The 16,653-nt window shown below is 40.9% G+C and overlaps 1 protein-coding gene across 5 annotated transcripts; it reads left to right on the plus strand.

Annotated features, from left to right (window-relative positions):
- Window positions 1–894: 894 nt before the first annotated feature.
- LOC146987022 (phosphatidate phosphatase LPIN2) lies at window positions 895–16,583 on the plus strand. Of its 5 annotated transcripts, none has more exons than XM_085775976.1 (20): window positions 895–980; window positions 4,515–4,715; window positions 4,812–4,907; window positions 4,991–5,265; window positions 6,078–6,185; window positions 6,860–6,971; window positions 7,079–7,751; window positions 8,340–8,433; window positions 8,687–8,874; window positions 8,971–9,064; window positions 9,168–9,237; window positions 11,072–11,164; window positions 11,410–11,468; window positions 12,401–12,551; window positions 12,642–12,790; window positions 12,907–12,993; window positions 13,433–13,585; window positions 14,515–14,629; window positions 14,923–15,026; window positions 15,139–16,583. In XM_085775976.1, exons 2-20 carry the CDS (start codon window positions 4,524–4,526, stop codon window positions 15,287–15,289), a joined length of 2,964 nt encoding a protein of 987 aa, XP_085632102.1. In that variant the 5' UTR covers window positions 895–980; window positions 4,515–4,523; the 3' UTR covers window positions 15,290–16,583. The 5 variants fall into 5 exon arrangements, with proteins under 5 accessions (XP_085632102.1, XP_085632100.1, XP_085632101.1 ...); XM_085775974.1 differs by lacking the exon at window positions 895–980 and adding an exon at window positions 3,573–3,688 and having other exon boundaries at window positions 11,413–11,468; XM_085775975.1 differs by lacking the exon at window positions 895–980 and adding an exon at window positions 3,573–3,688 and having other exon boundaries at window positions 6,863–6,971; window positions 11,413–11,468.
- The last annotated feature ends 70 nt before the right edge of the window (window positions 16,584–16,653 follow it).

Consider the following 16,653-nt stretch of genomic DNA (forward strand, 5'->3'; position numbering starts at 1 on the left):
TGTCCAAAATATATATTACGTATAACAGTGGATCATATATTCGAGAAATGCGGCATAGTGATATTTTAGTGGGCTCATATTCTGAGTGATGAAAGGAGAGTCTTTCTTAAATTGTAAATTAGTTATGAAAAAATTAGATGCAGAATATGAATGGAGGCATTCAGGCATCGAGAGGAGGCATCTCTGTGCAGGTGCAGTGATGCCCTCCACTGGGCCTAACTAGTTATCATTTCTGAAACAGCGAAAACCCTTCAATGCATAATGATGAGTTCAAAAATAACATTAGTGAGCTATGAAATTGTTCGTCAGGCTGTATACACATGAAGCTTTGAGGCACATATATGGTCATGCAGTTCATCATGTGCTCAGACAGAAAGAAAAAAAAGTCTCACACTGGTTGGGAGCAATAGTCAAATATGTCACTGTCCTTTAGGGTTTAATGTTGCTTAATTCCACCATGAAAAGTTGGATGTACAAAAGTAAATAAAGATTTTAATGTCCCTGTGTCGTTTAATCTCTTATGATCAACTATTTAATTCTAAAGTTGCGAGTTCAAATTAGGTTTTGTGTTTGTTTTGTTGCTTTTATAAGAGATGTAAGTCTCACAGATTTTGATTTTGGTTTTTAGTTTTAGTATTTTATTTTAGTCTTTCCTCAGTAACAAACAATAAGCAAAATCTTTCAGTAAACTACAGATTTTATTATATGTGTTTATTTGATTTGATTTAAAATTATTATTGTTAGTATTAATTATTATTATTTTATACCACGGACGGTGAAAATCAAAAACTCGAAGACTTAATGCAATTTCCACGTTTTGTTTACAAATTAAATTGACAGGCGGGTCCATTGTTCTCTTCCAGCCTTCTCATTGGCTGTTGCGGTGAGTGACGTACGCGTCGCGCAGGCGCAGTGGACTAGGAAGCGTCCGTCAGGCTTCTTGGTTGTTTTCTCTCAGTCTGAGGAGCTGATCCCGACAGGTAAGAGACTTTCTGGCTATACTTTCTCTCCACTACTAAACACAGCGACACAGCAACAACGAGACGTGTTTAACAAACCCGAACGTTTTAAATAGTCACAGTCAACACGGTTAAGTGAATTTAAACCATTATTTGTTCGTCGCTGTAACTTAAATCGTCGTGCAGATTGTTTCAACAGTGAATTTCCTTGTAAAACAAATCAGTTTCTCAATTATGTTCTCAATAATGAGTGTAAAAGGCGTCAAAAATAAGAATATGTGTATATTTTAGTGGTTTTAAAAGCGACAGAATAGATGTGTTGTTGGCTAGTTCAAGTAAAAAGTGATGATAGCTTCAGCAACTAACTCAGGATTGTGACAGTGAACAGTCGGTGTAAAAAAAAAAGAGAGAAAAAAAAACCGTCGCGGAAGTTAATAGAGTTTGTAGTTCATTTCTTATTTGAATAGATAAATATCAACAAGTAAGATGAGTACAAGAGTATAACTGAGTCATTGAGTCGGTCAGTTTTATTGATTACTCAAGTAAGATTACTCTGTATCAAACGCTCCTCGTGCCTGCAGCCTGAGGGAGTGACTTTCCCACTCAGTGATGGTGACACATACTGTGTCATAATGCAATCTGAGGTAATCGACTGTTTCTTTACAACAGTGTTCAATAGGAGACAACACTAGACACATAGACAGACAGACAGAGGCCATTGCATTACAGTGAGGCAACCTCTGTGTGTCCATGTCTCCTTGGAGGGCAAAGGTCAACCCTCCTCACACACTTGGCTGGTCCTGAATATGTGGAAACTGATTTACACACCGTGCATGTTTGGCTTAACATGTGACTGATTGAAAGACTGCAGCTGTCTAAATTGATTACTTATTAAGAAAGTAGTGAACGTCTTGATTATTTATTTAGGGATTTAATCAAAGAGATGTAAAAATGTTGCTTCTAATCCTCTTATTCCAGTTTTTGACAGTGGGGTGAACAAAACCAGACATGTGAAAATGTGACATGAAACTCTCACAGCTTGTGATTTTTTTCTGTTATTTGATTGAAAAATAAAAAAGACTATGAAAACCTCTGCCAGTTGCAGCCCTTGTGTAGACGATAGTTTGATTTCTCTAGTGAGAATTGTACATAAAGGTTGTTAATCAGTGTTATTCTTATTATACTATTATATTATTATTACTTAGTTAAATTGAGGACACTAAGCATTTAGGGATTGCATCAAGCAAATAAAAAAAAATAGCTTCGTAAAACTGAATATTTTTCCATTTTGGATGGTTGGTTGGACAAAACCAGACGTGAAGTTGTCACACTATGCTAAATTTTCTTTTCTTTTTTATGTTTAATTGATTGATTGATCAAAAAAACAAACAAACATAAGATGACTTATATAATAAAAACATTTGCCAGTTGCAGCTCTTGTGTGGACGATATGAGTTTTTACTTCCCTATAGTGAAGGGAATCTAAAAGTTAGAGAAGCTGGGGATTATTAGTGTCACTATATAATAACTGTATAGGAAACTCTGCAGCCATAAATCAGTCATCGACCTCTCTCCTCCCTCGCTCCATCTTTCCCTCCTGTCCTCCCTTCCCTGCCCTACATTTTCACAACCATTGTTTTCTCTGAGCTTCTGCTTTTTAAATACAGCTGACCTGGTAGTTCCACTGAAGCATCGCTCCAAATCATAAACGGTTATAAACGCCTGAGCGGTCACAGAAAGTGGTCGTATACATCTGACCGGCCCTTAGCTATATACACTATTAATTTACATTTGTTTTGTTCGGCTCAGTTACGTAATAGACCAGATGGTTGTTTTTAAAAAAACAAAACGAAACAGCTAGGCTGATTAGCTCAACTATAATGACATCCATCTTTGTTTTCCCATGGAGTCCTACCTTTCTGTTGTGTCCTCTTCCATAGGCAGCCCAGGCAGTAATATCCATCAAATTATTTTCCTCCTCTTCCTTCTTCTCCTAAGTTAGGTCAACCAATGAAGGATTTTCCAGTGTTGGCGACGGAGCATGAGAGCTGGAGAGTCCCTTCATCTCTGATGGCCCAGAGAGCTGTGGTCAAGCCCAGAAAGAGTGTGGACGATCAGTTTGTGTGTGTGCGTTTTCATGGCCCAACGTGTTTGAATAGCCCTGTCCGAGCCTTTCAGAAACTGCTGGTCTGGCTGTCATGTGCAGCGCAAGTGGGGAAGTATGAATTCAGTGTGACAGGGAGGCTGTTGCATACATGTATAGCGTGAGATAGAGGAAGCATTAGTGTGTGGCTGAATATACTAGGGCTCTCTCATAGATTGCTATATTTCAAATCCTAGCTCAGGGACAGAGCGGACGAGAGCGCTGTCATCTCTGATAACCACTCATCTCAGGATAAATCGACTGTACGAACTTTTGGAGCTGCCTCTCGTTTTCTTTCACCAGAGCTAACAAAATAGCTTTCACAGCCATGGGCAGATGTGGGGGGGTAGGGTAGGGTAGGGTAGGGTAGGAGAGGCTATGTAGAGCCTTGAGAGGCAGCCAGTCAGGCATTATGTTGATTAGAGAATAGAAGTTCCTGTGGTGGACATGATGGAGGTAAAGTTTCTCGAGACTTGCTCCTGAGTTCCTGTGGCGGGAGAAGCCGTTGTAGTGTTGGCGTATGGCAGAGGGAAGGTCCAGGGAGCACAGCCTGGTTGGGAAGGGACATCTGCATCCTTCTCTGTGGGTAAGACACGAGACCGGTGATGTAATGGGTTTCATTCATTGTTTAGTTCAGGTGTTAGATGATTCCTCACTGGTTTTGTAGGTGTTTTATTAGCCTCAGATTTTAAGGCATGAAATCAAAAACTGTAGGTTTCTGCTTTGTTTTCTGCAGAATCTGGGTTTGTGAGTATTTCTGTAAGAGTTGACATACTTGTTTCTAAATGACAGTCTGTCCGTGTCAATGCAGGTAGAAACTTGTACACAGTGGGGTTTTGTTTGCGGCCTTTGGCAAATTTTCTTGACTTCTTTGCTAAAGCCACTTGTTACAAGACTTCAGTTGTTCCACACAAACTTCTAGGTAACTTGTCGTCACCTGAGCTCATCTTCCTCCCCAGCTGCTGACCTTTCGCCCATTATTCAAGCCTGGAGGTCAGATTTCAAAAGGTTGATATTGTTTAGTCAACACATTAGAAGTAACCTACTTCTGTGGAGAGTTCACGTGAAGGGAAAAGGTCTGAAGTTCCTCTGGTTTCTGAATGTGCTACGCCAAGCATTTTTACTGACTTTATGTCGTATGTGCTCGGTTTTCTTTCTTGAATATGATTTTGATTTGTTTATTAGACAACCACTGTAACGAGATGCTCCAAATCTTAAATAGGAGTTTGTGTTTTTATTATAAATCAATGGCATTATTATTGAATATTGCTGACACTGTGGAAAGGAGTCGAAGGATCAAACTGCAGACTTGGAGGAAACACTGACTGCAGACACTCTTTCCTTTCTCTGTGTCACACCGCTGGGCCTCACTGCTCTCGCTTCTTGTTTTTTTTTTATTTGTTTGTTCCCAGTCCCAAACCATGAATATTGTGGGCCAGTTAGCGGAGACGGTGTTCGTGACTGTGAAGGAGCTTTACCGTGGCCTGAACCCCGCCACTCTCACCGGAGGGATCGATGTCATTGTGGTTCGACAGCCTGATGGATCGTTCCAGTGTTCTCCCTTCCACGTCCGCTTTGGCAAACTCGGCGTGCTGCGCTCCAAGGAGAAAATCGTGAGTCCTTTTGATTCTTTCAGCTCCTCTTGTTGCTTCTTGGACGGTTTGTTTCGCTCTGAGACACAATATGTTCACTCACTGTTGTGTTTGTAGGTGGACATTGAGATAAATGGCGAATCGGTTGACCTGCACATGAAGCTGGGGGACAATGGAGAAGCTTTTTTTGTGGAAGAAAATGAAAACATGGAGGTAACTGGATCAGAATTAATGATAAATTATCTTTTTTTTAATAACATTTCCTTCGTAACTCCTTTTCTGTTCACCCCGCTCAGTCCCAGGTACCGGCCTATCTCTGCACCTCCCCAATTACTATCGAGGTTACCGAGGACATAGATGAGGCGCTTGAGGGATCCTCCTCTGTCGCTGGGTCTGGAGCTCGCAGGAAGAAACGCCGCCGCAAACGCATCCGCTCTGATAATCACCTGAGAGACGACAACTCTTCGTCAGACGAGCGAGAAAAAGAGAAGGAGTGCGAGAGAGGAGAAAACGGTCAGACGGGACAGGAGAGTCCAGCTGAACAGGAGCTTCTCTCTCCGTTACACGTCAGGTCAGTGAATTTGTTTTGTAATTATGCTTGATTCTTTTTCCATTCTGGGTAAAGAAACACTCTCTAAGAAAATTGTAGAAAAGCAGCAGTGATTTGTTCTTATATTCAGTGACTCCAGCTGGCTTTACCTAAATCATAAATCATACCATATGTCTTTTTCTCTTATCTTCTTCACATCCACTTCACTTTCAGAAACCACTGACAAAACCAGGCTAAACTCACCGGTTTATAATACCACTTTATAATAAGTACACACTATTAAGCATTAATTAAGCTTTAAATATTTAATTAATCATTTATAACACATGAATTCGCATTAGTATGTAGTTTATAAAATGTTTTACTCATAATTGATAAGCATTAACTGTTTTTATTATAAACTACATACCAATGAGTATTCATGCGTTATAAATGAAGAATTCAGTATTTGTTAATGCTTAACTAATGCTTAATAGTGTGTACTTATTATAAAGTGTTACAACTCACCAGTTAAACGGTTCAAACTCTTTCTTTCCTCTGCTGTGTTTGCCACTTATTCTCTATGTTGTTAGTAAAGACATGATCCCACAGATGCACGTGGCAATGATGCGTTCAAAGCACCGTGCTTTAAATAGATTTGTATTGTTGCTGATGTTGTAATATTTTATTACATGTCGTAGCAAATTCAGCATTTCTCTCTGCGAGGGACAGCCCCTCTGCCAGAACAAAACAACAACAACATAAAGCAGCTTCAAACTGTGATGATGTTGATTCTCTGTGGCATCGTCAACACTGCAGCTAAAACAAAAACCTTCTTCTCATTTATGTTGAAGTAAATCGGTGTACTACTCGCTGTCTGAGGAGCCAAATGAGGAGTCGGCGAGTCCGCAGACCAGAGACTCTCATCCACACTCCGATGGAGAGCACTCACCCTCAGAAAGGTGAGAGAAGGTTTTTATTTATTTATTTTTTTTTCTTTTCTTTTTTTTATTGTGAAACACAAGACAAACAACATAACGGACATACAGCAATGGATACAGTGTGTGTGTAGTTCGAGTGCAGTATAGTGTGGTGATGGTAATAGTGCAAAGATAAGGAAAGAAATTAAAGAATCACGACGGTGACATAGGTCGCAACAACAAACACGATACAAAGGGTAGCAGGGACAACAGCTATGACAGCAAACATATAGCAAACATAACTCACAACAGTACTGTTGACAGCATTAATTCTGGATGTGAGAAGGAAGAAAAGGGGACAGCCAGGATAAAGGATGAAAGGGAAGAGGGAGCAGAGGATGGATGCTTAAGTGGAATTGGACGTGAGTGAATCCAATAAATAAGAATAGACAGGTAATTTGATTAATTAATAAAATGAATTAAAGAAGCGGTGCGAATGGGAGGAAGAGGAGAAAAAAAAAGTAAATAAATAATAAACGAATAAAGTTGATAAGGAGCGAAAACCAAAAACGATTGAACAAGTAAATGCATGGATAAGTAAACAATAAACTGGGGTCATTTTGTGGGATTTGTGGGGTTTTTATTTATTTCTCTTTGAGCTGTTTTATTCACAGGCAGTTGGACGAACTCACACTGCGTCTCCCTCCCTTTCTCAGCAGTGTCTTTTACAGTCGGCCGTCTTCTCCTAAGAGCGACTCTGAGCTGATGGTTAAACCCCAGGAGTCCTCCGGGCCTCAGATGCAGTGGCACTGGGGAGGTTTTCCCACGGTATGGCAAACACACACACACACACACACACACACACTCACACACTTCACTTGCTGCTGTAGATGTGAGACTGTCAGGCTGACACACTCTCTGCTCCTCCCTTACAGCTGTGTCAATCAGAGAGGACACCGGTGGAGTTACAGCACATCTCTCACTCAGGGAGTTCTCATTTCCGCACCATCGAGAGACAGGACTCCTTTGATATGGGCTTGCAACCCGTGATCAGCTGTGGCAGAGTGGGTAGCGTCACAGTGGTCAGACCACAGCCGAGGACTCACTCCTTAGACCTCGGAGGCCACGCCGTCCAAACCACTCCTTTATCCCACGAGAGGAACTCTCACATTGCCCATTCGACCCCCAGCGACCTCTTCAAGTCGTGTGAAACATCACTGAGGGCGGATGTGGACTTGACACAAACGCCAGAGTCCACATCAGGGGAGAACGAGAACAAAGTCTCATCTTCTTGTTCTACTAGTCTAATTAACGGCACTGATAGCAAAGACAGCAGAGCCGGCGTTGTGCACGTTAGCACTTTGACTGATACAGTTAGTACAATCAAATCTGATGACACAGTTGCAGGTAGCACAGAATCATCATCAGATCAACAACAGCAGGGAGGGTTGTCCGATCCGGGTGAACAGGGCTCGACCGGTAGTGCCCCCGTCAGCGAGGGCGACAGCGGGATAGACCCCTGTGCCGAAGGAGGGGAAGAAGTCGGAGACGCCGCGGCAACCTCTTCTGATGCAGCTGCCAAAGGAGAGCAACAGGGCAAGAAGAAAGGTGGCTGTTCTTTCTTTTTAAAGGGCATATCCAGTCTTAATCAATGTTTACCCCAGAGATCAGTTCATTTCATACCATCCATACTCCCAACTGCAGCGTGTGGACGTTTTTATTCGTTTTTGTTCAAGAATCTATCGTTTTTTCAATGTTCATTAATGGGCTCCAGACTAATTTTAAAATTGTTCTGTGGTCGCAAGTAACGTCCGCATCATATAAATTTTAAAATTCGCTTTACAATTAAATTAAATCAAAATTCAGACTTACTACAGCTTCCACATTGTTCCTTTCCGGGTAAGAGAACAAACACCTCAAGAGTCCCTCATGAGATTCGACCACAGAACAATTTAAAAATGAGTCCTGAGCCCATTAATGAACATTGAAAAAACCATAGATCCTTGAACAAAACCAAATATAAACGTCCACACGCTGCAGTTGGGAGTATGGATGGTATGAAATGAACTGATCATAGGTGACCTGATATCTGAGATAAACATTGATTACGAACTGGAAATGCCCTTTAATAACATTTTTCCAAACTAATTTTATGTCACTGTTCAACAATTGTTTTAATGTGTCTTTCTGCCGTAGGGAAACGAAATCACCATCTTGGACCAACAGATATTTACTTGGATGATCTGACCTCACTGGACCCAGAGGTGGCTGCACTCTACTTCCCCAAAAGGTCAGACGACATTTACTATGAACAACTCATTCATCTTTATTAAAACCATAAAATCATAAATCCATAAAAATTGCGTGGCTTTTGAAAAATTACAAATGAATTGAAAGGCATATATTTAGTAATGGTACAACTTGCCAGAATGTGTCCATAGTGATTGATTTCCATTGAAACTGCCTAGTAGCGCAGTAATCTCTATTAAATATTTCTTTATAATGGAGAATAAGTGGAGTGAAATGACTTGGTGGTCCTGCAGTGAGACGGACGGAGCGTCGCAGCAAGCAGCAGAGCAGGGCTCAGGCTCGGGGAGTCAGTCGCCCCAGTCCGTGGGCAGCGGAGCCATGGACAGCGGCACAGAGTACCTGTCTGATTCCACCTCCTACAGCATGGATGTCAGCATGTCCCTCTGTGGACAGGAGGGGGACACCAGCCAAATCACCAAAGGTAAACTTGGTTTTCTGTATTTGCCTGTAGATGAGGGAGTTTTATCTTGAAGTTAAATCAGTTCTGCATATTGTTTTTTTTTTGTTTAAACTCCAGAGAAGTTTATGGAGCACATTGTGACCTACCAGGATTTTGTCAGCAACCCTGGCATCATTGAGGATCCCAGTCTTGTCATCCGCATCAATTCCAAGTAAGATAAAAATAAATATTTGTGTTTTTTTGTTTTTCTTTAGATAATAACTCAGCGACTTTTTCTCCATGACTGCTCATCAACTGTCTTTCATGCTTCACAGCTATTATAACTGGGCAGTTGCTGCTCCCATGGTGCTGTCAATGACAACTTTCCAGAAAAACCTGCCCAAGGTATTTAACTGTTTATAAACCTGAGCACAATAATTACTAATCAGACTTCCTTAAAGGGATAGTTCAACAAGACAGAGTTGTTTTCCAGGTAAATTCAGAGACTGCTTGCTGAAAAACTGTCCCGACAGTAACAAGCATCAGCTGTTTTGCATGAATTTACCTCTAAAACAACTCTTACAATCTTAAAAAGACAACTATATACATTAAAGTGCATTACAACACATTAAACACACATTAACTCTTTGAGTGCGAGCCCTTTTATAAAATGGTCAGTGCCATGTGCCAGCGTTTCGGGGCATTTTGAGTAATATTTTAAGACCAAGAGAATATTTTGTATTATGACTCTGAAAACACAAAATAGCTCAAAGGAAAGAGGAGACTCTCTATATAACTAGGGAAAAAAAAACATTTGTTTGTACCTTGTTCCATTCTTAATTTATCTTAAGTTGAATAGAGCCTGGTTGCACCAAAAAGACCACTTTTTTCTAGAAAGCTGAGAAAAATGCATTTTTGTGAAAGAGAGTCTCTCAAGAAAAACAGTGATTTATCCGTTTTAATTTTGGCTTCAAAAACATGTAAGACATCTGAAAATTTCATTTCACATGTTTTTTCATTGTACAAAAAAAAAAAAACTAAAATACAACAAGTAGGAGTCTTACTCTGCAGAGTGATGCCTGCTCTCCTACTCCTCTTGCAGTTGCTGCCCCCTCCCCCTCCCCTCACCCCCTCTGCCCCTCCCCTCTCCTCTCCTACTTCTCCCCCTGCTGCTTCCCCTCGTCCCTGAAGTAGGGAGGGAGACGTCGTGGCGTCTTCAGCCTCTCTGCTGGACGCGGCCGCGGCAGCGACGCACCGCGCTGATCTCTCGGTTCGTCGTCACGTCGGTTAGACAGCAACTGGTGAAACTGACTCCGTGATCCGCCTCGGCATTTCGGTGCTGATCATCTAGATGAGTTTACCTTTCCTGCCTCCTCTGATCACTTCATGCTGGAGCTATGCTAATAGCACCGTGGCTAAGCTTTCCTCCAGCTCCACGTTACACTTGTTCCAGGCTCTGCCCGTCGTTTTTCTCTAGAAATAGAAACTTTTCCCAACTTTTTTATCTCTGTACCGATCGCGCTCGTCTTCTCCTCCTTCTTCACTTCTTGCTCTGATCTACAGTCTTCTTCGTTCTACACATCCCAGAAGCCCCAAAATTACTCACAGTGTGCGCAACAGCGTCCCCATTTACCAGCCGCAGAAAACTGCATTTGACGTATATATACGTCAATGGCACTCAAGCGTTGGATTTTGATTGACGTATATATACGTCAATGGCACTCAATGAGTTAAAGTACATTAAAACACTATGAGATAATAACAGAACGTTGCCCCTGACCGGAACGTGGATCAGCTGTTTTGCATGAATTTACCTCTAAAACAACTCTGTCTCGTAACGTTCCGTTATTATCTCATAGCGTGGTAAATGTGCAGGTCACAACTTGTCTACGAGAGCATTTTGGAGTTCTTGGATTGTGTATTTGATGAGTTTGATGAGGGAAACCAAGAAATCCCATTAGCCTCCATAGCGTAGCTCTGAACAACTCACCGCTCGGCTCGGCGGTTCTAAAAAATAGCTTGCACCGACAATTAAAGGTAACAAACCTACTGCTATGACTATAGCGATTATGGCAATGGGCCAAATTGCCAAAATGTTGAACTATCCCTTTAAAGGCGTTTTACTAAGTATTTTTTCTTATTGATTTACAGGTATAAGACAGATATGGTCTTCGTTAGGTGGTGACTGATGACAGGATTAATATATAATCATTGGTTTCTTTCTGTGTGTGTCATATAGAGTACGATAGAGCGTCTGGTGAAGGACAAGATGCCCAAGAAGTCTGGAGGCTGGTGGTTCTCCTGGAGGAGAAGAGACATGGACAATAACCAGGTTGGTATTTTAGTAGGAATTTCTAGTAATGGTTATTAATTAACTGTGATGGTGCACCAGCGTGGATAATTACACACAATAATCCCTCCATTGAGTTTAACAGTGTTTTTCAGGAGGGGCCTTGTTAGTTGGCGCCGTTCTTGAGGCTGGTACAGATGGAAGCGATTAAGGGATTAGATCAGAAGCAACTGGACTCTGCATGGTCTTAAAAAATGTTGATGATAATGTAACTTCTTGTTTTTCAGCAGAAACAGTCGAAGGAGGAGCAAGAGGAGCCACTGGCCAACGTTTCCTCCGCAGTAACGTAAGTCACCGATCTGAAACAAGTTAATAAACCTTATAAAATGCCTCTTTTGTTTCAGTTGAACTACTTTCAGCTGGTCCTGCTGATCTCCAGCTGTGTCACTGCTTTCTGCTGGTTCAGTGTGATGAAGTACATTCAGTCTGGCTGCTAGAAACACTCAGACTGCCAGTGTATTTTTTTTTCATCTGTATTTTGTTTGTTTGGTTGTTATGATGCCCATAAATGGGGTACTGCATGTACAAATGACAAAAATAAGGAATTAAATATAACCACTAGTGGGAACAAAAGAAAAATTGTACATCTGGGAATTAGTGGTGATGTCACAGGCCATGCCAACTTTTATTAGCTTCACCAAAATGTAGAGTTTAGTTTTTACTTTAATAACATTTGCTGATTTTTTTTTACTAAGGATCCTCTGTTGACAAAGTAAAAGTAAAGAAAAATACTTATTTCAATGGATTCTTCATGCAGCTACACAGCTACCTCATATGGACGCTAAAGCACTAAAAATAATGAACTTCAGGGAAATGATTATAATATTGCTAATATTTTTTGTTTGTTTTTATTGAAAAGAGATATTTTCTCTTTCAATTTGAACATCATTATCACAATGTGGTTTAGCATTTGGCCTCTAGGGTACGCCAAAGCTTCATCTATCAGTACATTACCCAATAAACACTGTATTCTTAGAAAACACTTTAAACAGCTGTTCACTTATTGTAATCATGATAAACTTTGATTAACCATGTCAACATTTGACAAAGTTAAAGCCTTAGTTACCTGATGGTCAGTAAATGATGTTTACAGATATATTTTTAATGTACAAATCACTAAAGAGCAACAGTTGTCTGTTTTTCTGAGTTATGAATAAGTCTGAATCTTTTTAAAAAGGAGACATAAATAAGTTTGAATCATGTGTGTTGTTTCTCCAGAGCCACACTGGACGACATCGAGAGTGATGAGGCAGCGGGTCTTGGACGAAAAGCCATCCTCCCTTCCAGCCAATCGACAGAAACCCTCAACGCCACTCAGTGTATCAGCCAGATGTACCGCAAATCCCTGCGTCTGACCACGGAACAGATTGTAAAAGATGCTCTCATGATCACTACAAAACAACATCTGCTCTGCTAACAAATGTATTTAGAGGTTAACACCTCCCTGTCCCTCTTTTAGGAGCGCTTAAACCTGCGTGACGGAGCCAACAAGGTGGTGTTCAGTGTCACCACGCAATACCAGGGCACCTGTCGCTGTGAGGCCGCCATCTACCTGTGGAACTGGGACGACCGGGTCATCATATCAGACATAGACGGCACCATCACTAAGTAAAAACAACAACTGCATTTCTTTGCAATCTGTTTACTGTGTTAAGTCCAATACACATCAATTAATGCAAAAACAGACACTGCATTGTTTTATGCTTTTGTTCCATCTCTTGCAGGTCGGATGCTCTGGGTCATATTCTACCTCAGTTTGGAAAAGACTGGACACACAAAGGCATCGCCAAACTCTACCACAAAATCCACCAGTATGTGAAATTGCGTCCTTGAAAAACATGATAGTGTTTAATTTGGCTTCTCTAGTATTCTTCCTTCTCTACCATTTTATTTGGCTGAACTCTCCCTCTCATTACTCACAGCATAACAAATACATCTGATCTCAGCTCTCCTGCTGCTGATTTCATTCTGATGTCATCCTAGTTGCAGCTGACTGTCTAATCTGCGCTGCCACATGTTTCCCCGTTTGCGCTTTTAGAGCGAGTCCAGCTGTTCAGTTAATTGGAAAAAGATTGAATTCCAATTGAAGTGCTAATATTTTGTCACACAGATCTGGAGGAACAGGATACGCCGCATATATGTTATTGAACGAGTAATGCTGCAGGTCAGCACAAATACAAGCAAACTGGAAAAAACACATTTGCATTTCATTAAACTAAAATGCAACTGTGGTTATTGCTCTCCCTGCAGAAATGGATACAAGTTCCTGTATTGCTCAGCACGGGCCATAGGGATGGCCGCCATCACTAAGGACTACCTGCAGTGGGTCAATGACAGAGGCACCGTGCTTCCTAAAGGTCCTGTCCTGTTGGCTCCCAGCAGCCTCTTCTCAGCACTACACAGGTAACAAACACCTACGACTCATCTGCTTTACAGCCAGTGTTGAACTAGCATGATGTGTGCATGTACAGGGATGCTCAGTTTCATGCACTTATTGATTATGATTAAAGGTTGAATATGGAGAATGTTTATTAAAAGCTATATTTTTTTCAAAAATAATACATTCACAGGGCATTTAAAGGGGTGCAGAAGTATTGCTTTTCCATAAAAAATTATATTTAGTCTGGTTTAATTAATTAAAGAAATTTTGACAGGTTCGACAATGACTTCCTGTTTACATTGTACCGGCCAGTAGCCGTCACTTCTCCGTTGTTTTGCTCACCCTCCTTCCGGTCGTGTGTTCATTTTCAATGAAGCCTTTTATAATCAATCAGTGGATCTACATGTTACCATGTGTGTATTTGTGTAGTCTCATCTGTCATAAACAAGAGATTATGGTTTACGGGGTGTGTTAGTGTCGCAGACTTGTGGTGCCACCGAGACAAGAGCTGTGACACCGGGTCAGAGGCTCTGATCGTAGGTTTGGTTTTCACCCACAATGTCGAAGCGTGCCTCCACTCTCCCTGTAACAAGTTACAAGTCATTTATCTAACATCACAATTAGTCCAAAGCTGTTTAATGAAGGTAAAAATTAGACATAAGGTAAATATCCTGCATAGTTCTTCTCCTCTGTGCTACTCTGATCAGAGCGGCGTCCCTAGCAATGGTGTGTTACACTTAGCAACGGTCTGGCAACCAACTGCTGGAATAATTTTTCTGTTGTTGCAAGTCCTATCTTGATCAATAGATGGTGGTATTCTGCTCATTCTCCATATTTAACCTTTAACAGAGTGTAGATTTCTCACCCATCAAATATCTCATTAATAGTCACTGATGCTTCTCAGCTACTGTGCTTCATTAAAACAATAAACTGTTCATCCTAACGTGTGTAGAGAGGTGATTGAGAAGAAGCCGGAGGTGTTTAAAATCGCCTGTCTCAGTGACATCAGGGACCTGTTCAACCCGCGGCGACAGCCGTTCTACGCAGCCTTCGGCAACAGGACTAATGTAAGCAAGGCTGCAGCAGCAAGTCTATTTTAAGTCAAGGTTTTTTTCCTGGTGCTAAGTTGCATGGTTTGGTGTGTTTTGGTCTTAGTCTGTAGAAATATAGTAAAGAAGTACATATTTGTGTTTTCATCAGGTATGAGAGATGTTTGTTGATATAAAAGTAACACTGGCTAATGATTTATGATGTTACGTGCTGTCATAGCCAAACAATCCTTACAATGTACATAGATACTGCAGAGGTTGTATCCAAGGTGCTCTACAATATGTAACTGTGCTGCTCTTGGCTTTTCCAGGATGCTTATGCCTATAAGCAGGTGGGAGTGCCTGACACCAGGATATTTACTGTCAACCCAAAAGGCGAGCTAATCCAGGAGAAAACTAAAGGCAACAAGTCTTCGTAAGTTTGAGGAGAAAGATGGAATATATTCACATTTTCACATTTTTATTTACAAGTTAAGATGATTTTAAGTGTGTGTGTGTGTGTGTGTGTGTATGTTTGTGTTTTGCAGATACAACCACCTCAGCGAACTGGTGGAACATTTCTTCCCTGAGCTCTGTGCCGAGGGCGGTGCCTCCTCAGCTTTCCAATGTCCAGAATACAGCAGCTTCTCCTACTGGAAGGAGCCTCTGCCAGAGCTGGACCTGGATGCACTGCTGTAGACACACACATACACACACAAACACACACACACACACACGTCCTAAGGCAGGGAGGGACAGAGAAGAACGTCATATACTTGTTCTCTTTCTCTTTCTTTCATTTCCCAGAAGGTATCTCAGATGTTTCTTTTTCCCAGCATGCCTGATTATTGCCTTTGATAGACCTGCCCACTGTAGAGCCTGTGTTATGAGCCCGCTGGATAAACTGGAAATGAAGAGGCACGTGTCCCTTTATTTTCAAAGACAGAGCCACATTAAATCATAATATGCATGGACTCTGCATAAGTGCATAAACCATTATGCATTCATGTCAGTGTCCTTACACTGACTAAACCCGACAGATTACAGTGAACACGGGAACAAATGGACTGAGAAGACATAAAACTGTGTCTGTTTTTTTAATTACTGTGCTCACCAGTCATTCCAAAGTATGAATTTCAGCAGTGTATTAGTACGATAGCGCTTAACACTGTTGCACATTTCAGCTCAAAGCATGGACCAAATTAAATTTATTTGTACAGAAATAGTGACATTAAGCTGTATTAGAAAATTATTAAGTGATGCCTAATCTCCTGCAAATGCCAAAACTGTGTAACTACCATTGCCTGCTTTCTGTGACATGACATGGAAATCTTTCAGTGCGCTGCTGCTGCTGCTTAGTTGCCATGATGTGACCAACTGAAACCGCTACAAGGCAAACCTATTATCCTTCATAATAGGAGATTATTGACAGCAGAGAATGTCTTTGGATTTGAGTTTGACCCTAATAAGTGTGAGACAGCTGGAGTTTGCCCTGATCTGTGTAGAGCGCCGAGTGTTTTTTAAAATAAGATTAGTCTGAAGACTGAAAACTCTGGACGGTACGCAAGAATGTTAGGTGTTATAACTGAGTCAAAGCAGTTATAAAGTATAATAGAATTTTTTTTCAGTACATTGGGCCCTGCAATTACAAGTGAATATGAGCGTAAGATGATCATTGTGGAATTACACAAAAGCACATTTAACATTGTCTTCCTTTGAGGTACTGCATCACCAAGTGTAGAAATGTTTGTACACTACAGGAATGAAGAGCTGGGTCAGACTGACTGTGACTTTTACTCCAGATGCGTAAACAATTGGTGATTTAGCCCGACGCTGTGCCTTTATCCTTCAATGACACTGTTATATTTATTATTTTTGCATATATTTCATCATCCAACTGTGTGGAGATGGATTTACTCTTTAAACTAAACGTACTGTATAGAAATATAAATGATATTAAAACATCAAAGCTGTTTCTCTGTGCTTTATTTTTAAAGTAAAATGTGTGCAGTTGACATTTATTTATTTATTTATTTATTTTTTACAGTGCACACGTTTATTTT

The sequence above is a fragment of the Trachurus japonicus genome, chromosome 5 (genome assembly GCF_045865225.1).
Source record: "Trachurus japonicus isolate A0001 chromosome 5, Traja_1.0".
Taxonomy (NCBI): Eukaryota; Metazoa; Chordata; class Actinopteri; order Carangiformes; family Carangidae; genus Trachurus; species Trachurus japonicus.